Source organism: Daktulosphaira vitifoliae, unplaced genomic scaffold (assembly GCF_025091365.1).
Source record: "Daktulosphaira vitifoliae isolate Bord-2020 unplaced genomic scaffold, ASM2509136v1 Scaffold_1, whole genome shotgun sequence".
NCBI lineage: Eukaryota > Metazoa > Arthropoda > Insecta > Hemiptera > Phylloxeridae > Daktulosphaira > Daktulosphaira vitifoliae.
The window spans coordinates 12,511,351-12,534,921 of record NW_026099572.1 but is presented as its reverse complement, the minus strand read 5'-3'; the positions used below and the strand labels follow the sequence as shown (position 1 = coordinate 12,534,921).

General features: G+C 31.6%; 2 protein-coding genes across 3 annotated transcripts in view; one reads left to right on the top strand and one right to left on the bottom strand.

Moving 5' to 3' along the window:
- Positions 1–17,864, top strand: part of LOC126896163 (serine/threonine-protein kinase ATR) — a 34,696-nt gene extending 16,832 nt beyond the window's left edge. For both annotated transcript variants that reach the window (XM_050668694.1, XM_050668704.1), the window contains 10 exons: positions 63–268; positions 326–498; positions 1,054–1,358; positions 1,989–2,112; positions 2,177–2,284; positions 2,363–2,501; positions 2,737–2,851; positions 2,920–3,073; positions 3,521–3,763; positions 17,596–17,864. In XM_050668694.1, coding sequence (XP_050524651.1) covers positions 63–268; positions 326–498; positions 1,054–1,358; positions 1,989–2,112; positions 2,177–2,284; positions 2,363–2,501; positions 2,737–2,851; positions 2,920–3,073; positions 3,521–3,763; positions 17,596–17,769 — 1,741 coding nt within the window. In that variant the 3' untranslated portion in view covers positions 17,770–17,864. The remainder of the gene's footprint in view (positions 1–62; positions 269–325; positions 499–1,053; positions 1,359–1,988; positions 2,113–2,176; positions 2,285–2,362; positions 2,502–2,736; positions 2,852–2,919; positions 3,074–3,520; positions 3,764–17,595) is intronic.
- Positions 7,313–8,137, bottom strand: LOC126896455 (uncharacterized). The gene is made up of 3 exons (XM_050669247.1): positions 8,042–8,137; positions 7,500–7,961; positions 7,313–7,429 (listed from the first exon to the last, which is right to left on the bottom strand). The coding sequence occupies exons 1-2, from the start codon at positions 8,056–8,058 to the stop codon at positions 7,574–7,576; spliced, it is 405 nt and encodes a 134-aa protein (XP_050525204.1). The 5' UTR covers positions 8,059–8,137; the 3' UTR covers positions 7,313–7,429; positions 7,500–7,573.
- Positions 17,865–23,571: the final 5,707 nt, after the last annotated feature.

Sequence of the window (23,571 nt, the reverse complement as noted above, 5' to 3'; positions counted from 1 at the left end):
TTGTAATATTCTTATATATCTATAAGAATTGTTTTACATTGAAGAATTTTTTTAATTTTAAGGAATTTAATTACTAATATTGTTAATTGTTATGGAATGTCATTGCAATATGGTTGCAAGTATATATATCAATCAATGCCAAAATTATTGAGTGTATGGTTAGATTTTGGGAGTGATCTTAACAGGGATTTAAAAAAAAAGAACAACAAAACTTCTTTATATTTAATTGAACGAAAAAGAGTTTTTATTAAAATGATCAAACTTATTGGTAATTTATTAAAAGCATTAATTTCTTTATAATAATTTTAAATAACTTAATTTTCAGAGGGATTTGTATTGCGACTACCCACATTTATGTTCCTTACAGCATTTTCACAAATTACTTCAAGAATATGTCATCCTATGGAAGAATGTTTTAAAACTCTAACTGACATTATTGTCAAATGCATATTAGATTATCCTAATCATTCTTTATGGATGTTAATGACATTGCATAAAGTAATTAATATATTTTTAAATAAAAAAATTAATAACTAGAAGATATTTAATCATGGAAACATAATAAAAATATCTACATTAAAAATGAACTTTTTTATTTAACTACATAACAATATTCTGGATGTAACCAACTTTAGGATTAAAAAAATGTAGGAGTATTCAATTTTTGTATCACAGTATTTAAGATTATGTAGTGACATAATAATATTTTCAATTTTAGGGAGGGATAAACCATTATCCCCCACTTAAACTATAAATCTCGGGAACAACATATTACTAAATTTTCATGCTAATTCATAAAACTTTACTAGCTAATTATGTGTTCCAGGTATCTTAACAAAATTTGTAAATTCTAAGTCCCAGTTATTACAATTAAATTTTCATGTTTTTTGTTTTTATATATTTTATTTTAAATTATATAATATATAAGATAGGTAAGATTAATAACCCCAAGCTTTACTTTATACAAAGCCTAATACAAGCTAGACCTTATTACTTGCATCTATACATATATCTTATGTTGATTTATTTTTAAAGATAATTCTTATTTTTCAGTCACCTTTCAATGTACGGGTGTCAAGATTTAATGCCATACTTAAAAATCCCAAGCTTACAAAAGTCAAAAATTTATTGTTGCATTTTATGGAACTCTTTGAAAATTTATCAGAACTTTGTAACACAAGTCCTCAGAATGTTCCTGTTGGTGTAAAGTTTCCTTTACAAAGAATAGCGAAAAATTTGCCACGATTGTTGACTAATGGTTACTTCAGTAATATAATGGTACCAGCTCAAAAATTTCGAACTTTGGTACTGCCGCGTATGAATTCAAATCAAAATACAAAACATAACCCTTTTCCAGAGTATGCATAAATATTTATATTTTTGTATTGGTTAAATTTCTTGACTATATTTGATGTGCTTAGAAAATACAAAGGGGCAGAAGTGACATTAAAAAAAAATGTATAATAATAATCATAATTGTAAAAAATCATTTATTTATTTATAATTTTTTCTTATACACTGTTATAAAAAAAACAAGTGTTTTTAAAAACTCATTTTCTTAAAATTAAAATAAAAATATAATTTATATCCCTTGCATTCTAAGCGCCTCACATAATAACTAATTCATCATTTATACCAGGTTTTTATATAGAATTTGACGTAAGATATCATTTAGTAAATAGTGTACCATTTGTAATGGGTTGATTTGAAGTAAATTAATATGGAAATATAAAATACTATTTTTCAAAATAATTATACTATAACTTTTATACTTATAGTACAATTTTAAATATTATGAAAGATTTGATGATTTATAAATATTTGTGTGCAATATGTTTGGAATTTCTGAATTTTTAAAAATTTAAAACTTAACCCTTACAATTGAAATTTTTATTTTCAAAAAAATTTAACAAATATAAATTTTAACTGCAATCATAAACATTTTATTTAATAACATAAATTTATGAATGAAAGGTTTATTTTTTCAGAGATCTAGTGTATATATATGGAATCAAAGATGAAGTTTATATATTTAGTTCCCTTCAAAGACCAAAACGTATTATTATGCTAGGTTCTGATGGAAATGAATACCCAATGATGTGCAAACCAAGGGTATTTTTAAATCTAACCATTTTAAGTTTGAAAATGAAATAAATACAAATAATTATTTTTTTAGGATGACATACGGATTGATTCGAGGTTGATGGAATTTAACAATATAGTCAACATGTATCTTAAACGTGATCCAGAAGCTAGGGATCGAAATCTTTATATAAAAACTTATGTAAAAAATAATAACTCATTATTTAAATTACTTTAAATTTAAACAAAAATATAAATATATCAAATAATTGATTTTTAGAGTGTTGTACCTATGATACTTGATTGTGGGTTAATAGAATTAGTTGAAAATGTTGTGACCATGAGAAGTGTTATTTTAAAAAACTATGAAACAATAGGGATAAAAGTATCAAAAAGTACTTTACAAGGACTAGCTTGTAGTAAGTATTTAAAATTAATTTTAAATCGTACAATTTTATTTTTGTGCCATATAAATTTTTTTTTAATTTCATTATGAATTTTGTATAAGAGAACTTCATATTCTTACATAAAATCATAAACTATTAATTTAATATCTAATTTTTTATAATAATAAAAGTTGTTATAGCACTTAAAAAATTTTATTTTGTTTATAATGCATTCTCTAAAATAAAGAAAATTATTTTAAATGTTTAGATAAAGCAGATTCTTTAGAGAAAAAAAAATCTGTTTTTTTAAATAAAGCATTACCGAATCACCCACCAGTATTCAGAAATTGGTATCTTAAAGAATTTTCTAGCCCAGGAGAATGGTAAGTTTTACTATGGAATTTTTTTTAATATTTGTAATTCTACTATATTTTATTTATTTCATTATTAGGTATGTGGCCAGAAATGAATTTACTAGAACAACTGCTGTAATGTCAATTGTTGGTTATATATTAGGTCTTGGTGATCGTCACGGTGAAAATATTTTGCTTGACTCTACTAATGGTGGTGTGGTTCATGTTGATTTTAACTGCTTGTTCAATCGAGTAAAGTCTTATATGGTTTTAATTTCATAATCAAAATTAATAGATATATAATAATTTTAATTTTAATATTTAAGTTTGAAAATTAAACCTAAATTTTACCACCTTCAATCATTTTCTCTTTGAATACTCTGGTCCTATACCATGGTAAATATTTTGAATTAAAATGTTTACATTATATTTATTTTATCTAAATTGTTAAAATATTGAAAAATTCTTTAAATTAAATAAGTACTAGGAAGGATTTTATAAAAAAAATAAATTAGATCTCTATGTGTAAGTTTACAAATTGATATGCTTCATAATACAAAAATTAATAATATACTATTAATATTTATAAATAAAAAAATATGCTTTCAATGGTAAATAATTGACACAAGTTAGTGTTACCTCATTTAAATAGAGTTATTAATTATAAATACTCAAATATTCTGTTGAAATAATGTTAAGGGAGAAAATTTTGAGTGGCCAGAACGTGTACCATTTCGTATGACACATAATATGGTTGATGCTATGGGAACTGGTGGATTAGAAGGAGTGCTGTTTAGTGCCTGTGAAATCACTAACCGTGTAATGCGATCACACAGTGAACAGCTAGTTAGTGTTCTTAAACCATTTTTATATGATCCATTAGTTATGTGGACTGGTCGGGATAGTAAAGCTGATGAAAATTCGGAAATGACAAATAATCAGGTATAACAAAATATTTTAAATTAATTTTTTTGAGTTAAGTTAGTTAGTTTTAGTTATTAGAGAGGTAAACAAGAACTGTCCATGCACCTTTAGATTCAATATGCGCACTTTCTACCAAATTACATTAATTTGGTTTCTACTTATAAGTATTTCCAACAAAGTATTGTTCCCATTATTAAATACCTAAGACTATATAAGACGTCTTACTAGACTACATGTATATTCAAAGAGTTCTGTCTCTCTGGCGAAATTAAGTATTTTTTGTAGGTTTGATATCTTCTTTTTTGTGAAAAGATCTTCCCAAACGTTAGATTTTAATTTTTCAGGGTATCACATTTACACATAATGTAAAATGAATCTTCCTCTTCTATTCCAAACTTCTTTCACAGTGATGATTCTGTCACCTTCGTTGTGTAAAGATTTTTAAACAGATGACTGTGTTCTATCAGTTTTCTTTTTTATAATCAACCTTAAAGTTGATTTTTTAGTTTTCATTCATTTCTCCAATTATTTCTATTGTCAGTTGACCTCTTCAATTCCTTATAGTTTGTTAGGCCTGCATCGAAATCATCCTTTTGATGTGAGATGTTCTTGTCACTTTTGATCTCTATTGCCATTTATCTTTCCTTCTATTATAATATACAGAAGTTCTTCTTCGTGTCTTAAGATATTCCAGTCTTATCCATATTATCCATACATATCATATTCCAGTCCTAACTCTAGTCAAAATGCTTATTTGATATCCAGTCATGTTATTAAGATCTCTCAATAACAGATCGGAAGTCTTGATAAATAGTTTTTATTGTATGGGCACCACTAGGTATCTCCATAATTCTCTATATTGTTCTTTACACTAATTTTTGAGTAATACTTAGAGAAATTGCTCTGTGAGTCCTACCATAAGTTCTGGTCCAACATAGGTGTTTTCTACACCTTTACTCGCTAGAAAGTCTGTTTTTTCATTTAGTATTGCCACTACCTCTGCTTAAAATACGGAGGGATTTGTGCCCATTAACATGCTGATATTTAATCCTCAAAAGCCATCACCTATTCTTGGAGTTGTTTATATAAATTACAAACCTTTCTTTCCTATCAGGTGATTATATTTCATTTCCTACGTCTTAAGATTTCAACTTTATAGAGGATGTTATTTTGGAGAACAGGTTTGATACTGTATGAGGGATACCTCAGTGTACTCTGGTTTTTTAGTATTTTACCATATTTTATGGTGTCAGTATCCATAGTCTACATACCTAAGTTGTAGAGTTTTAGTGCTGTAGTTATGGCATAATCTTTAACCTCTAGGCGTAAAGGAGGTAGTTCAATTAGTGCCACCAGTGCTTCTAAGAGTTTCACCTCTGACTTAAAGCCAATTTCTTTTCTAAGTGTGTAAAAGCTGTTAAGTCCGGATCTTTTTCTGGTAAAGATAACTACTAATGGGTTCTCCTTTAGAGGCCCTCTTTTATATACCTATAATTAAGTTTCTCCGTAGTCTAAAGAAATGAATTGAGATATTTGATTTGTAGAATTTTGCTTTATTGTAATTAGTATTGTTAGGTTAAAGTATAAATATCACCCTGACCTTTTGGAAGCTTTTGGGTTGATAACCATAAGTTAGGTATTCTCTAAATATGTTGTAGAGAGGGAAGACGATTAGATCTAGCACTTCTCGTATAGAAGTGCAGAAACTATTTCATTGCAGCCTGCAACCATTTAATTGCCAAAATCATTTATTGCCCATCTTATGTCACTTGGGGTCACTGACGTACGCAAGGGGGAAGGGGTTGAAACCCTTCCCAAAATTTATAAGCTAAGCGACAATTTTGGATGATAAACAATAAGTAATAATAATAAAAACGATCATATCATACTATAAATATTTCCACAATAAAGTAATAGAAAACAGGATTTTTTGTAAGTGAACAGTATAGGTCAGCCAACAAATGAAAAATGACGGAAAAAATTCCCAACCAAATTTTGTTTTTTTAAAGTTGAATTAAGATATGTATAATGACATACTAAAAGTCCTCGTCGATTGTAATTGAGCTTTTTTTTTTTACAGCCTTGCAAAAGTTAAAAAATATGAGATTTTTAAATTAAAAATATTTAATTTAAAAAAAAAGTTTCGTACAAAAGTTGTTTAAAAGACTATGAGTACTAAAATTTATTTTTCATTTATTCCATTTTACGGTTATTTTTTATTATGTCATACGTATATACTGCCGTGCTAATCGAAAACAGGATAACTCCAGTCAACATGATTTTTCAGGAACACAAAAAAACATTTTTAACAGTAAATCAAGTCTAAAAATGGCGTTTTTACAAAAAATCGGTCAAACCTTGTGCTGATGTATCTAATTTTACATCTAGAATTGGTTGAACACTTTTTATTTCAACTTTTTTGAGTTTTTTAAGGAGAAAATGGACTTATCATAAAATTAATATCGGAGTACTAAGCAAAAAATTGATAACTCCATAAAAGTGGACTTACCGGATTATTGCTTAGACTTTTTTGGACATAACTTATTTAAGTCTATGATCATACAACATTATTCGTATGTAAAAAAACGTGTAACTCCAATTTTATCAAACAAATAATAATTTTTATTATAAAAAAATTATTACAAAACAATTAGACTTTTACTTTAAAGCCTATTAAATTTTTAAAAAACAAAATAAAACAATCAGCATACCTTTTAACTGGTCATCACTAAAAACAATTAAAATAAATTAAATTTTAAATAATAAAATAACAGTTAGTATAAAATGCTAAAAATAAAACAAAATATAAATTTATGATAACATAATAAAGTATATAATATACTTTATTATGTTATACTAATAATTGGTTCCTATCACAATTTATCACATTATAAAGTTTCATATAGCAGTTTCTAATTTTCAGATTCTTCATATAAGTCATTGACTAAATCTGATGTAGGAAAATCAAACCAAAATTGCTGTCTGCTCTTAGGCATAAGTGGGACTAGTGTTTGTATAATACTTTGTTTTTTTTCTGGTTGAATGCCTCTTAATTCATTTTTTTGCTGTGGTCTTACAAAATCATTTTTTAAATATGAAGGTTTTAAAAAGTCTAGCATTCTTAATGGAGTATACTCATCATATGTACAAGAATATAATAAGTATTTGAATCTAATACTTTAACATCAACATGGCCTTTATTTGAATTCTTTATTGATTTTTCATAATCACAAAAGTCATAGATTTTACCCATTTGTTTCATGGAAAGTTCAACCTGATGGTGGAATGAATCCGCAGACATAAAACTATGGCCTGGTTGAAAATAGAAAATATCGTTCACCATAGTTTCAAGTTCTTGAGAATTAATCATAAAAATTAAAAATGTAAACAAGCACTAATTCTTATTTTGAGCAGAACAGTTGTCTAACTAAATAGTTATTTTTTTCATGTATTTGTAAAATAAAAAAAAAGCATAGTAACAACTTGTCGAGTCTTCTTGTTTTCTACCACTAATTCCTTCATGCCATATTACTGCCAAGGGTTTAATTGAACTTCTAGGTCCGACTAGAACAAAACTTTCATTAAATGCTATGACCCTCTTTGTGAAAATTGCAGCTTTGAAATTGTCCATTCTTGGTAACATGATGACTTTTTGTAAGTCGACCGATACATACAATTCATCTCCTAATAAAACAATTCAGAATTTTTAATACAAGAATATAATTATTCAAATAAGTATAATTTTTTACTTTACCATTTTTGGTTTTTTTTTATTGTTCATCATATTTAATGCGTTTAATGGGCGTTTGTGTACATTTCAAAATGAAATTACCATTTTTTACATCCATGACAGTCACTGTTTTCTTGAGAATTATGTCTATTATGATTTGGGTCATGTTGAAAGAAAGTTTCACATAACTCACACTCTTCATGTCCAAGTTTTGTAAATGATATATTCATTTTCTTTAATACTTGCCTATACATATCATATGAACACTTAAAATCAGGATTTTTTTCTTTAAAGTCAGACAACATAGATGTGACTGTAATTTCATTTGACAAATATTTTTTTAAAGGTGCATGTTCTCTTCTATAATGTGCAACTGAAGGATTGAATGAATTTATATGAGACTTAATTGGTTCTACATCTATTTTGTTCCACGGTTCTCGTTTAGAATTATTTGATGGAGATACAATTATAGAACTATTATTTTCACTGCTTGAACAAATTTTTTGAATAAAAGAGTCATTGTTCTTGGAAAATCCCAAAGTTGCTAAATAAAATTGCTTACATACATATTTAAATGACCCATCTGAGTTTTTCAATAAATAAGAAAATGACCAATTCCTTTTTTTTTCATTATTAACTACTCCTCTACGACGCTGTACACATTTTCTTTCAATTGAGCTCACAATAAATAACTCTTGTTCTTTTTTTGAAAGAGTCCAGTACTGCATATTTATTTCGGTCCTCAAACTTTCAGGAATATATTGTATACAATTTTTTTTACAAGTTATACAACAGGGGGACCGTAGCTTATGCTTATCACGTTTTAATTGCATTTTCATATTGTTCCTTTCAGTAATAGTAGTTGTATAACGACGGCGCTTCCTCTTTGTTCCTTTTTTAGTTACACCAGTTCCTATTTCATCATGGATATCACTACCTGAAATGTGTGATACTCCACTATCATATTCATTGTTCTATATTAAAATAAATAAATTAAAATAAGTAGGTACCTATTTTATTTACTACCAATTATGTAAAAAATTAAATCCGCTAAAAAATTATATTTAACATAGTATTTCGAAAAATGTCTGATTCTGAAGAAACTGTTGCATTTGAGAAATTAATCGATCCATAATTTTGACCACTATTAGAATTTCCATCACAATTCTCAATATTATTATTTCCAACACAAATCTCATTATAGTCAGTATTAGTAATATTATAATTCTCAACTGTTAAAGGTAAAGCTATATTATCTTTGAAACTCTAATAATTATTAAAAATTGAATTTAAATTAATTAAAATATAAATTGGTTTTACAGTTATTTAATCAATTTTATTACCTCAATATTTGTATACTGTTTAAAACCTGCATCAGTTTTATCTTGAAAGTCAAATTCAGTATCAAGGTTTTCAACAAAAGTGGCAGTGTTTTGAATATCATTTAACAATTCTATATTCAAATTATTTGTATGTGTATATTTCATATCTTGTACATGACATAGATTCTACAGAATACAAAAGTAACTAAGTATTAATTGGGTATAATGAATATAATATACATAATTTTTGTAACATTTAATCATAAATTAACTGGAAAAATAATATATTCATTTGAAATAATTATTTATCTTATAATGGACTTACCTCTAGATTTGTATAAGACTTGGGACCAATGGTTTCATGTTGGTTGCAGCTGTCAATTAAAGTAGGGTTTTTAATGCTGTCAACAATTATTGAATTTGTGGGAAATATGCTTTATTACAACAGTAAATTTACAGTATAACAAATAATAATTTAAACTGATTAACTATAAACAATGAACAACGAACAAAATGAACAATTTATGAAAATGATAACTGATGACTGATCACTGGACACTGTGGTTTGATGATTGATAACTAGGAGCAACGGTCCCACTTCTTATATAGGCGGTAGAATGTTCCAGAACAATCGACCGCCGAAGAATCTTCTAGAGGCGGCGGCGGTCGAACGTTCTAGAACATTCGGCCGCCACATCACCCCCCTTCCAGTAATGAAATTACGATTCAATGAGTAAACTGTTTCTATCCCGCTTGATAAAACTGTGTGAAGCGCACTCTTCTTCCTGAACGTGTTGTACGGTTGTTGTCGGAGTGACTGTCCTCTGGAAATGAGTCGTCGGCTGGTTGCTGGTTTTCTGGTTGCTGGTCTTGTGGTCGATCTTCGTGCCCTTGTAGGTCATCGGGGCTGTCCCTGGTCACGTATGCTGGTTTCAGTCGATCAAACGATACAGCTACTTCTCGGTTACGTATTTTGATGACGTAATAGCGAGGGTGCCGTGATATGACTGGGAATGGACCTTCGTAGGGGTTCTCCAGCGGACCTTTAGGTGCATTGCGGTAGGCCAGAACGTGGGATGATGAGGCCAAATCTTTAAAAATGAAAGTTGGCTTATCTCCATGCCATGAAGTTGGTTGAGGCTTCAGCTCGTTGAAGTGTCGGCGAAGGCGGTTGACGTAGACAGCTGGGTCGGAGTCTCCTGTCGTTTGTTTCGGGTTCACGAACTCTCCTGGCAGACGTATGGATTCTCCGAAAACCAGCTCTGCTGAGGTTGCCTGAAGGTCTTCTTTCCATGCAGCTCGGATGCCCATTAGGACGATGGGTACACGTTCGACCCAGTCTACGCTTTCGTGGCAGCGTAGGGCTGATTTGAGTTGCCGATGGAAGCGTTCGATGATGCCATTGGATTGAGGGTGTCGAGCGGTCGTTCTTATGTGTTTTGAACCGATAAGCTTAAGGAGCGCATTATAAAGCTCACCATCAAACTGTCGGCCTTGGTCGGTTGTTAACCGTTCTGGGACACCAAATCGTGAAATCCACTCCCTGAAGATGACCTTCGAAACGGTGTCTGCCGTGATGTCTTCTAAAGGGTAGGCTTCTGGCCATCTGGAGAAACGATCGATGCAGGTCATTAGGTAGCGGTAGCCTTGGTTGAAGGGAAGTGGACCGACGATATCGACGTTGATGTGTTCAAAGCGGGAACTTGCGAGTTGGAATTCGCCAAGTGGTGCGTGGACATGCCTGTGCACTTTGCTTCGTTGGCAAGGGATACATTCTCGGGTCCAAGTTCTAACGTCCTTATTGATTGAAGGCCAGACGAATCTTTCAGCGATGAGTTTGACTGTTGCACGTGACCCAGGATGTGATAATCCGTGCAGGGATTTAAATACCTGCTTGCGGAAGGAGTGAGTGACAAACGGGCGTGCTTTATCTGTGGACAAATCGCAGAAAAGCATTTTTGATGTTCCAGGGATACATATTTGTTTCAACTTCAAGGGTGAGTTGGATTTCAGGAGACGATGGAGTTCTTCGTCGTTTTGCTGGGCCTGAGCAAGATCGTCGAAGTTGATACCCTCTGAAACAGCGTCTATCCGGGACATTGCATCAGCGACGACGTTGTCTTTTCCAGAAATATGGCGGATGTCTGTGGTGAACTGGCCAATGAAATCCAAGTAACGGAATTGACGTGGTGAACATTTTTCAGGTTTCTGGCGGAAGGCAAAAGTCAAAGGTTTCTGGTCTGTGAAAACCGTGAAACTTCGACCTTCGAGATGATGCCGAAATTGACGAATCGACTGGTAGATGGCGAGAAGTTCTCTGTCAAAAGCGCTGTACTTGGTTTGGGCTGGTTGTAACTTGCGTGAGAAGAATGCTAGTGGTTGCCATCCTTGGTCGGTGAGTTGTTGTAGAACTGCGCCAATTGTGAGATCCGATGCGTCGGTGAAGAGTCCCAAGGGTAGTTTTGGATCCGGATGCGACAGGAGAGTCGCGGTAGCCAGAGCTTTCTTGCAGTTTTCGAAGGCTTGGATGCCGTCAGGAGTCCATGGAATCGGTTTCTGTCCTTTGGCGTCTTTCCCTTGCAAGTAGGTGTGCAGAGGTGCTTGGAGATCGGCAGCATTGGAAAGAAATCGCCTGTAGAAATTAATCATGCCTAGGAACCTACGTAGGGACTTGACGGTTTGTGGCTGCTTGTAGTTGCTGATGTCCTGGACTTTCGATACTGGCGGTTTGACACCCGTGGAGTTGACGGTGTAACCTAGAAACTCGATCTCGTCTACCCCGAAAACGCTTTTAGTGACGTTTATCACGAGGCCGTATTTTTCGAGTCGCTCGAAGACTAGGCGGAGATGTTCTTCGTGTTCTTCTTCCGTCTCGGAGGCTATCATGATGTCGTCTATGTAGACGTATACGAAGTCAAGATCCCTCAGAACTTCGTCGAGAAAACGCTGGAAGGTTTGGGCTGCGTTTCGAAGTCCAAAACTCATCAGTGGAAATTCGAAAAGGCCGAATGGTGTTGTAATGGCAGTTTTCTTGATGTCGTCGGCTGCCACAGGGATCTGATGGTAGGCGCGTACCAGATCAATTTTCGAAAAGATCTTCTTCCGCGCGAGCCGTTGGGAGAAATCTTCGATGTGCGGAATTGGATACCGGTCTGGAATGGTCCGTGCGTTCAAAGACCTGTAGTCGCCACAGGGTCGCCATTCGTCGTCCCTTTTGTGCGCTAGGTGAAGCGCCGAGGACCAGCTGCTGTCGGAAGGTCGAGCAACACCCATCTTCACCATGGTCTCGAACTCCTTCTTGGCGATGGCGTACTTATTTGGTGCAAGTCGCCTGGGTTTGCATGAAACAGGCTGCCCTGGAGTGGTGCGAATGTGATGGACCGTGTTGTGCTTCACCTCGGTTGGCAGGCCGCTAGGTCGCGTCAGACCAGGGTATATTTTTAGTAACTGGTGGTAACGCGACTCGCCGTTGAGCATCTTGATTTGTGGCACCTCACATTCAGCCGCAGGCGTGCCTGGTGAGGAAATCGTGGTGTTTGGGTCGACAAGGCGCCGGTGTCGCAGGTCAACAAGGAGTCCATAATGTTGTAGAAAGTCCGCCCCGAGTATAGGTTTCGACACATCTGCGATGATGAAGCGCCAGGGAAATTCTCGCCGTAGACCGAGGTTCAAGGTTAGGTTGATTCCTCCGTAGGTGGCGATGTCTGAGCCGTTTGCAGCGCTGAGTGTGTATGAAGATCGAAGGGTGCGAGTTGCAGTGCGTGAGCGAGGAAAAACACATACGTCAGCACCTGTGTCGATCAAGAATCGGAGTTGGGAGTTGGTGTCGGTTATGAAGAGGCGGCTTGTTTTCGGGCTCTTGTCATCTGTTGCCGCGTTTAATGACTGCCCTTCTCGTTTCCCTGGTTGAATTGGCAAGGTTGGCTGCATTTCTTCGCTTCCCTTCCATATGTGTGATGGTACCAGCAGTATTCCTTCTCGGATTGACGTGAAGAGTGGGAACGGGATGACGAGCGTGAGCGTGACTGGCCGCGATGAAAGGATCGGTTCCGACCTCTGCGAGGAGTGTTGCGTTGGGCGAGTGCTGATATTTCTTCCCGCAGAGTGAACGTCAGCTGGGCCATTTTAACGTTGAGCAACGCGTCGATTTGTGCGTTAATGCTGGCTAAGCTGACGGCCTCAGCGATTTGCGGATGAGGGAGAGTCGCGTCAGCTATCACATCGGCCAGCTCCGACAATTTTTCTAGCTCGGCGTCCCTCTGAGCAGCCAGGGCCACCTGCATCGCTTGTGGAAGTCGGCTGATCCAGATGGTCTTCAGCATCGAGTCCGGAACAGATGTACCTGCAAGGTCACTTAAATACCTTAAAAATTGTGAGGGCTTGCGATCGCCCAGAGTTTCCTTCTCCAACAGCTGTAGTGTTTTCCGTTCCTGAGAGGTGCTCAGCCGTTTGATCAGCTCTTTTTTCAGATGTGTGTAAGGCTCGGCTGCTGGCGGGTTGAGAATGATGTCGCGGACCTCGGTTTGGTATTTTTGGTCGAGTGCACCGATGATGTAGCCGAATTTGGTATCCTCTTGGACGATCTTGGATACCCCGAAGCTTCGCTCCACGACGGCAAACCACAATGTAGGGTCCTCTGGGTTGAATGGCGGGATGCGGACACCTATTGCGTTCACGTTGGCGTTGGCGACGGCGTTGGTGTTGACGTTTTCCATTTTGATAGTGGCTTCAGAATCCGGGTGTTGAGCGTTTCTTCAGATCACGTCGAGGTCACCAATTGTGGGAAATATGCTTTATTACAACAGTAAATTTACAGTATAACAAATAATAATTTAAACTGATTAACTATAAACAATGAACAACGAACAAAATGAACAATTTATGAAAATGATAACTGATCACTGATCACTGGACACTGTGGTTTGATGATTGATAACTAGGAGCAACGGTCCCACTTCTTATATAGGCGGTAGAATGTTCCAGAACAATCGACCGCCGAAGAATCTTCTAGAGGCGGCGGCGGTCGAACGTTCTAGAACATTCGGCCGCTACAAATTTATAATTGTACTATAATTATTATCATTTTCTAATTTATCTTCTGTATCACACAATATATTCTTAAATATATAAAATTAAAAAGTAAATACCTAACAAGAGTTATTATAAATTATTTTTTCTCTTAAAATTGGATATAATGTATATTTTACGACAATAATATTAAATTATTAAATAAATATAAATGGTTAGTTTGAAAAAATATAACTTACAATTAGATTTAGCTCGTTTGTTTGATTTGTGGCCTGTGCTTTCACCAAATCCATAATTAATTTTAATCNCTTGTGCTTTCACCAAATTCATTATTAATTTTAATCGTTTAGTTTTTATAAATTATTTTGTAATATTTTTAAACTAAACGTTCGATGTATTATCGTGATAATAAATAATAAGGATTAATAGAGTGATGACCATCTCGAGACCATAATATTCTTAACAATATCAGTTAAGTAAATTACAAAATAATATATCAAATAATCATTATTTTTTATTTATAAAATTTGACTGAAGTTATGTCACGTACATACCCTTTTTTACTAATGTATGAACATAAGCCAATACACGATAACTCCATTATTTTTCATGTGATATACTAAGTTTTTGCTTAGTATTTGGATTTACCGTGTTTTCGCTTACAAAACATCAAATATATTGGACTTACCGTATATTTTCTTATTTTAAATTTCATTTTTAGATGGGTTTTAATAGGAAATATGCTATTTTTACATAAAAAAACTATGTAAAACCACTAATTTTACCTATAGAAAAAAAAAAAAAATTTTTAGATTTTGGAGTTATCCTGTTTTTGCTTAGCACGGCAGTATTAGACACAATGTTATAAATGCATATGTGTTTACGTGTGAGTTAATTTATTTATAGTATCATTAAAGTGTAGTGTATATTAAGGTACAACCTATACAGTAGGTAATTCATTTGACGCTATATTGTTTAAACCTAACCAAACACTAAATTGTACATTCCCAAACAATAATTATATTATGTCAATTGCCACCGGAATTTCTGGTAATCTTCTTCTTTTTCTTCGCCTTAATCCCAACTACTTGAGGTCGGCCACCCTTATCCTAAACTTCCACTTGACACGATCTCCCACATCATTTACACTCACATCAGCTGTCCTCAAATCGCATTCAAAAGCATCCCTCCATCTCTTTTTTGGTCTACCTCTACTTCTTATTCCTGTGTCTTATATCCTCGTCAATATCACCGCTCTTTTGCACAACTGAATACTTAAAAATTTTCACCTCCTCAATCACGTTCTCGCTTATTGTCATTGATCTCCTCATTTTTACCTACCTCATGTTTCCTTTTGTCAATCCAACCGAAATTTCTGGTAATGATAAAATTAATTGTCATAAAGTGTATGAAATTGGTCTTGTTCTAGTAAACTCAATGGTGGGTAATAACTTTCATGATATAAAACTTAAATTATAATACAATATATAAATATAAAATACAGTTTTACAATATATAATAAAGCTTAATAAAGTTATAACTCTATCTTCAATAACTTCTATTGTTAAAATTAATAATGAAATAATTAAAGTAAACATTGCTACTATTTCAACTAATCGTTATTTTAAAAAAAACCCAGCAGTATCCCGGCACAGGGGGAGGAACATGGTATAATTGGGTCCAGTATAAATTATATGTGACAGTGATTAAAATCATTATCATAAAAAACGCCTTGATGTAAATCTGTAGATAGTGTTTAATTTAAAAAAATTAATGGATTATTACAAAAGCTACATGATCTGCTATTTCCTTATTTATATTCTAATTGCAAGTTATATGCATTAATAGTACGAAGTATGTAATCGCTGGAGGATTTCTCCTCTATAAAGTTTTTTGACACACATATGCATTTATAACATTGTGTCTAATGTAAGTATGTCATAATAAAAATAACCGTAAAATGAAGTAAATGAAAAATTAATTTTAGTACTCATATTAAATGTAATGTAACTCGAAAAATATTTATTTAAATGAAAAAATAGAAGATACCTTTTTTGTTTAAAATTGTCTTTTAAACAACTTTTGTACGAAACTTTTTTTTTATTTAAATATTTTTTGAAAAAATTAAAAAAGCTCAATTCCAATCGATGAGGACTTTTAGTATTACATTATACATATCTTAATTCAACTTAAAAAAAAAAAAATTTGATTGGGAATTTTTCCTTCATTCGCCAAAATTACTTCTTCGTTGACTGGCCTAATATGGGCAGTGTTACATATAATTTTCTTTAAATTTAAAAGAAAACCCCAAATTTAATTTCTGTGTACGCTACTGCTTGGTGTTATTACTCTCCTTGTTAGCTGCATTATAAGGATTATACGTTTGTCCCGTACTTCATTTATCTGTTCTCTGTTATAAATTTCAGAGCCAGAAAAGTGTTTGTTCATCAAATGTGATAATGTCTCATCATCATTGTTTGTGTATGTATTGTTTGGCATTAATATTGCTTCGACGGTTTTGTTCGGTTCATTTTTAGTAAATGTAAAAATCTAGTAGCTGTAGAGAGTTGTTGTAATTCCCCACAAAACTTTTTCTAGCTATCTCTTTTAGACTTTATAAACGCAAATTTGTATTGTATTGAGAATCCCTATAGGATTTCATTACTTTGTTTAAGAGTTTATGAGAACTGTTTTTTAATTTTGACAGGTTAGCGTTCCACTAAGCTACACCTGTGCTATACCTTTCCTTTCTATCAAAAATCAGTTTTTCTTGTATGCCGTAACGATGCACTTCTGAAGGTCAGTTAAGGCCCTTTCAGTGCCTCAAGTATTCTGAGGCTAATATAATTTTTTTACCATCTAGACTAAGCTTGACAAATTAAGTAATGAGCTGGTTTTTATTTTATCATTAACCAAAATACAAGACTTTGATTTGTCTGACTATTTGTAAAACAGTTTAAAGCCTCCTTAGTTTGGTCTAATCTTAAGTTCAATTTGATTACATAGCTATTACTGTGATACAAATTATCTGAATATATAAATTTATATGAATTGTATTATATTGTGACGTATTCAAAAACCTGATGATAACATTTAGGAATATATTAGTTTGGGTGTAACTCAAGTTTCTTTTATGGTCTCTGTATCACATAACCCACTCTGTAGGTGATTCCCCGCCATCATTTCTAGGTGGTGTCCGTTCTTTAGGTAATTCCATGTTTCCCTTCGGGTTTGTAGAGAAGCTTACTTTAGTTCCAGTCGTTACTGAGGGTGGCGGTTTTTCTGGGGCCCTTACCTTTACATGCTTACTTCCTCCTTTTACTTTTGAGTAGAGACTATAGTGAGTCTATTTATTCCTCACCTGTGCCTTTCTCTCTTTTCCTAGTGGCAAGGGGTAATCTTCAGCCATCCCCCGATTCATTAGATTTTGGAGAATTGTTTTTTTCCTATCTTTCTGGGTTGTCATTTGTTTGGTAACATAGGGGGTGAAACAAACTCACCTTTCCAATAAATGGACTGCGTTTGAGTTCCTCCAGCGTGACTATGCTCTTCTTATCCACACTTAAGCATAAACTTCTGTTTCATGGTTGATTTTTCCAGATGTCCATGTTCAATCCAGGTTTTGTTTCCCAAGACTTTCTTGGAATCCTTTGGCAGTCCTGGTATTTAAGTGATATAATATCTACCTCAATATTATTCATATTATTAATGTTATTAAAAATAAATAATACTATTATAATATTTCATTATTTAAAATATAATTTTTATAGGCTAAGGAACATTTAAATAACATTGAATTAAGACTTCAAGGATACATTAGAGCAAACTTAAAAAATTCATCTATGGCTCTATCTGTAGCTGGTCAAACTCGCAAACTTATTGAAGAAGCTACATCAGTCGACAATTTATGTCAAATGTACATTGGTTGGAGTGCTTTTCTCTGATAATTGTTAGATGAATAACTTCATGTGTTATACTTATGTTTATTTTTTTATATTTATATTTTGTTATTGTGCAGTATATGTTTTGCAGATTTGAATTCTTTTTATCCATTTTATTTTAAATGAATGAAGTTAAATTAGATTATGTACCAAAGATTCGAAATTAAAAACTAAATTTTCATTTTAGGGGGAGATAGTAAATATATATTATTCTTTACTATCAAGAATCTTTGTAAGACTAAATTCTGAGTGCGTCCGATCATCCCTTGGTATAAATTAGACATAAAAAATAAATAAAAATGTAATTATGTGTCTATGGTATAAAATTTTAATAGACATTGTCGACCACTCCACTATTAACCGAATAAAAGATAACTTTTAGAATTTAAATTATAATAATATTTACAAGCTAGTGTTTATTTAAATACTAGTGGGGTCGCAGCACAGTGTGGATGTGGCATAGTTGGGACAAGTATAGATGATATCTGACAATGATTATAATCACTATCATTAGAAACACTTCATGCAAATCAGTAAATAGTAGTGATGGGCATTTTCGAATATTTTAAACTATCGAATAACTATTTGAATTGTTTTTATACAAACGAATAGTGTGTTTTTAGCATAAACTATCGAATAGTTTTATAAACTATTCGAATAAACTAGCGAATGGTTTCAACAAATATTCGATTAGTTCTATCTAAAAGTTTTATTAAGTACACTTTTATAATTACAATTATAAGAAGAAAATAATAAACGACTACTTAAAATAAATTATTATACAATTAATAATAGTAAAAAGTACCATTTTAATATTATTTCAGAAGTTATAGCATTTTAAAAAATGAACTGGGATGAGTCGCAGGTATATATTAGGGTGGCTCTTATTTTATTAACTTTCATTGATCGATCTCCATAATCGCCAATTTTGTTTTTTATTATATGAAAATTATTTGTGTAAAATTTGGTTTTGATAACTTACCTCCTTCAGGTCCAAATCAGGGTTGAAAATTCGCTCAAAAAGGTAATTTTTCAGTTTTTGATTATTATTTTTAAAACTAACACACTTAGTGTAACAATGTATAGAATATAAATTATATATTTTAATATTTTCTTCTAAAATGGTATTTACTAAAATTTTCTATAATTATTTTTACTTGCTCCAAAAAATAAAATAAAAAAATAATTTGCTAAAATTCATTTTTTGAATATAAATCATTCTTAATTTTCGAAATAATCATTTTACAACAAAATGTTTCGTAAAAAAAATATGTAAAGTGAAATTTTCAAAAATATATATCTTATGTAAAATTATAGTCAGATTTATAGTTTTGCTGTTTTAATAACACGAACGATCTAAATAGGATTGTTTATAACTGTTTATTCAGGGTTCTACGATTATAAATAGGATACTATTAATAATAAAAAAAATTTGTGATGGGCATTTTCAAATATTTTAAAAACTATTCGAATGGAAGTACCGAATAGTTTTTGAATGACTATCAAATAGTTCGATAGTTACTATTCGATATTTTCCATCACTAGTAAACAGTGTTTAGTTTTAAAAAAATGATGCATATTCCAAAAGCAACACGATTTCCTAATTCCTTATTTATATTATCCTGATTATAAGTTTTATGATATATAATTATTATTATATAAGATAATTAGGTGCTGTACAAAAGTTGTAGTACCTCCGTAAGCCATTTTTGTTGCTATTGTTGTAGGGATGACTGGGGGAAATATGGTCAGTGGATAATACCGGTGACCTCATTATCTAATAAACCCATGCATCTAAAATTATGTTTACCATACGTATAGGTTAAGAATGATAACAAAACCTTATTCTTATTAGGACAATATTAACAAAAAACGTTTTCACGTTTAAATGTGTGAAAATAGCTGTCAGAGTATATTAATCCAAAAAAGAATCAAGAAGATTTTTGTAATGCGACGTGGGCCGCCTTGAAATAATGCCACACAACAGTTCCAGGGTGGTTCACATCAAGTCGACTAAAGGAGGAAAAAAAAGGGTCAAGTCCCTGAAGAGAGAAAGTCACGTCATTCGTGGACCTCTGCATCCTAAAACCGAACTGACCCTCGACCAGTCCGCCTAAGTCAGCTAGATGGTCCTCGATCCCGGTGAACAGCAGTCGCTCGAGGATCTTTTCCAGATACGAGAAGGGGAGACCCTCGTGCTTGTTACTCTTTCTCAGAAACACCAATCTAGCCTTCTTCCACTTCATGATGAATTCACTCTCCAGATGGCACCGGTTGGCGACGGCGCGTATGCAATCCGGGGCGAAGTCGTTAACCAAACACCACAACCGGTTTGCAGTGTTCCGACCCCGCACGTGCGCCACCTCTTGGGTGACGAAATTCTACAACGCCACGTCCCGAACGTCGGGAGAGGAAACAGTCAAATCTAAATAAACTTAAGTATTATAATATTATTAAAACATAAAAATATGAAATGGATATCCTCGAGAGTAAAATAGGGCCAAATAAATTATTGTTTTAGCTTTAATGCGAAGCTGAGAAGGTATTAATTTTACCATTATGTGTTTTTTTTGTCTGTTGCCACATTTCTCAGCTCTCCTGGACCGATTTATTTCAATGATACGTCAAAGGATCAGAAATTGTATCTAGTTGAAGACATTATATAATAAAAATTGATCACTTGTGGCTAATTAATTAAGTAAAATTAAAACTATATTAAAAATATTATTAATTTAAAAAACTAAAAAATATTAAACTCAAAGCCACAAAAAATTAATGAAAAGTCGCGGATACATATTTCGGAAACAAAGTTACCATTATCAACGCTAAACACATACTTATGTGTATGTGTAGTAACTTTGTATGTATGGTAACTTTGTTTCCGAAATATGTATCCGCGACTTTTCATTAATTTTTTGTGGCTTTGAGTTTAATATTTTTTAGTTTTTTAAATTAATAATATTTTTAATATAGTTTTAATTTTACTTAATTAATTAGCCACAAGTGATCAATTTTTATTATATAATGTCTTCAACTAGATACNTGAAGACATTACCCTTAAAAATTGAAAAAATTGTCCTCGTTCTTCATATTATGTACTATAAAACAAAAAAAAAATGTTACCCGACGACTTATCTTCGATGTACAAATAGCTGCCGTAGTTAAAAACATGCTATATTTGTGTTATAATTTTTGTTTTTCGATTTTATATTTTCAAGTTTAAATTGCTATAACTTTTAGAAAAATGTATGTATCAACAAAATTTTTTTTTCTAAATACATTATATATACCTCTTTCATTTAACATACTTTTTAATTATATTAGACAATGTCCCTTACAGGGGCGTTCAAAAACTTACCTACGTATAAAAAAGAGAACTTTTTCTACTTAACTTTTAAAAATATTCCGGAAATACTGTGTTCTTTAAACATATGTTAAAATAAAGCTTACAATTAATACTCTAAATAAAACGTATTTTTTTATTAACTTTGATGACTGTTTTCACCATGAAAACAAAATAAAATCTGAATTTTTTTTTCCATAATAAAGTGTATTACATAAGCTTTAATTTAAAATAATTATATATGTGTCAGTATTTCCGGAACACATTCAAAAGTTTAGTTGAAAAAATTCTACTTTCTACATGCATTTTTTAGATTTGAAACCCCTCGTATATAGGGAAATGGTCCGATTTAAAAAAACATTATGTCGAATGAAAGAAGTATATAAATATCATTTCTCATAAAAAAAATAGTATTGATCCATACATTTTTCAAATAGTTAAAAATGTAAAATATAAAATCGAGAATTGTAACACAAAAATATCACACAGTAGCCATTTACACCGTAAAGACAAAATAAAGTCCGAAATATTTTTGCCATAATAAAGTATATTACATAAGCTTTAATTTAAGGTATACGTAAAAGTGTCAGTATTTCCGGAATACTTTCAAAAGTTAATTTTTTGTGAAAAAGTTGTCATATTAAATCCCCATCTGTGGGCAGGTAAAGTGTTAAATTTATAAAAAAAATTACCAAATGATAGGAAAAGACATCCTGTATCTTAAAAAAAATTATGTTGATTTGGACATTTTTGAAAAATTATGGTAGTTTTAAGTAAAAAAAAAACCCAGCACAGGGGGGTCGCGGCACAGTGGTGACGTGGTATAGTTGGATCAAGTATAAGAATATCTGACAGTGATTAAAATCACTATAAAAAAAAAACGCTTCGATGCAAATCTTTAGATAGTGTTTAATTTTAAAAAATTGGTGGATTATTCCAAAAGCTACATAATCTGCTAGTTCCTTATTAATGTCCTGATTAAGATAAAGTATGTCGAATGAAAAAGGGATTATTAAAAAATAATATTTCTCATAGAAAAATTATGTTGATCCATACACTTTTCAATAAGTTATAGCATTATAAATGTAAAGATAATTTAAAATGTAAAAAATATAAAAAATAAAATCGAGAATTTTCACACAATAATAACATTTGGTAGCCATTTTCACCATGAAGACAAAATAAAGTCCGAAATTTTTTTTTTACTATAATAAAGTATATTACATTAGCTTTAATTTAAGATATATATAAAAGTGTCAGACTTTCCGGAACACTTTCAAAAGTTAATTTTTTGTGAAAAAGTTGTCATTTTAAATCCCCCCCTGTGGGCAGGTAAAGGGTCAAATATAAAAAAAATGTATACCATATAAAAGGTAATGATATCATGCATCTATAAAAAAAAAATTATATTGATTTGGTTATTTTTAAAAAAGTTATAGCAATTTTAGTAAAAAAATTTTGAAAATTAGCGATTTTTAAATTTGTAATTTTTGTGGAGGTTTTCCCCATTTATGGAGAAAGAGGGATTTTTTTTTCAATTTAATAACTCCTAATAGAATATGAACCTCTTAATTTTCACTTTAAGAACCTCTTTAAAACCGGTTCCTAAAAATCTCAAAGGTACCAACCTCTGTTTAAATGAGTTATCTGGGTAGAATTATGTCATAACTATCGTAATTTTATTATGACTCTATGGTTTTCTGATATAAATCATACATGATTTCTAAATCATTGGATCTCAAGATTTTTAAGAATGAGTCGATGAGTTACTTACAGGTAAATAGTAAGGGCAGTAACGGTAGTTGGCTGTGTAATGACTATAGCATTTGCAGCAAGTTGCCATCTAGTCGGAAGTATTCATAATATATATTCAATTTTTTTTACTATAAACTTTCACAAATATTTATCGAAAATTTTTCATCAACTTTAAAGAACCAAAAAAATAGGTTAAAAATGAAAATTTGGACTGATTAGTTTTTACATATTAAAAATCAAATCAATAATAATTTGAAAACAATTTTTTTTTCTTTTAATTATTATTTTATATATAATTAGTAATAATATTAAAAATTAGAAGTGATAGAAAAAGTCTAATTGCAGATTTGAAAACAACGCGAAAAGTTGATTTAGAAAAGTATATTTTTGCTTCTGATGAAAGTTCCTTGTAGTCCAGTACATTTTTTTATAGTAACAAACAGTTTTTATTGAAAACAATTTTATTGCATCAAACCCTTTAAATTTTTATACGCGTTAAAAGTAAAGAAATATACAACTACTTCATTATTTTTATAATATATCCAAATAAATTACAATATTAAATTATTGAATATCAATTTCATACTAAATTTAAAAACTATAATTAGTATTTATTCATATATTATATTTTAAAATCAAAGAACTACTAATCAGGATATAATTAAAGAAATAAGAGTTGATGTTGCTTTTGGAATAATCCACCAATT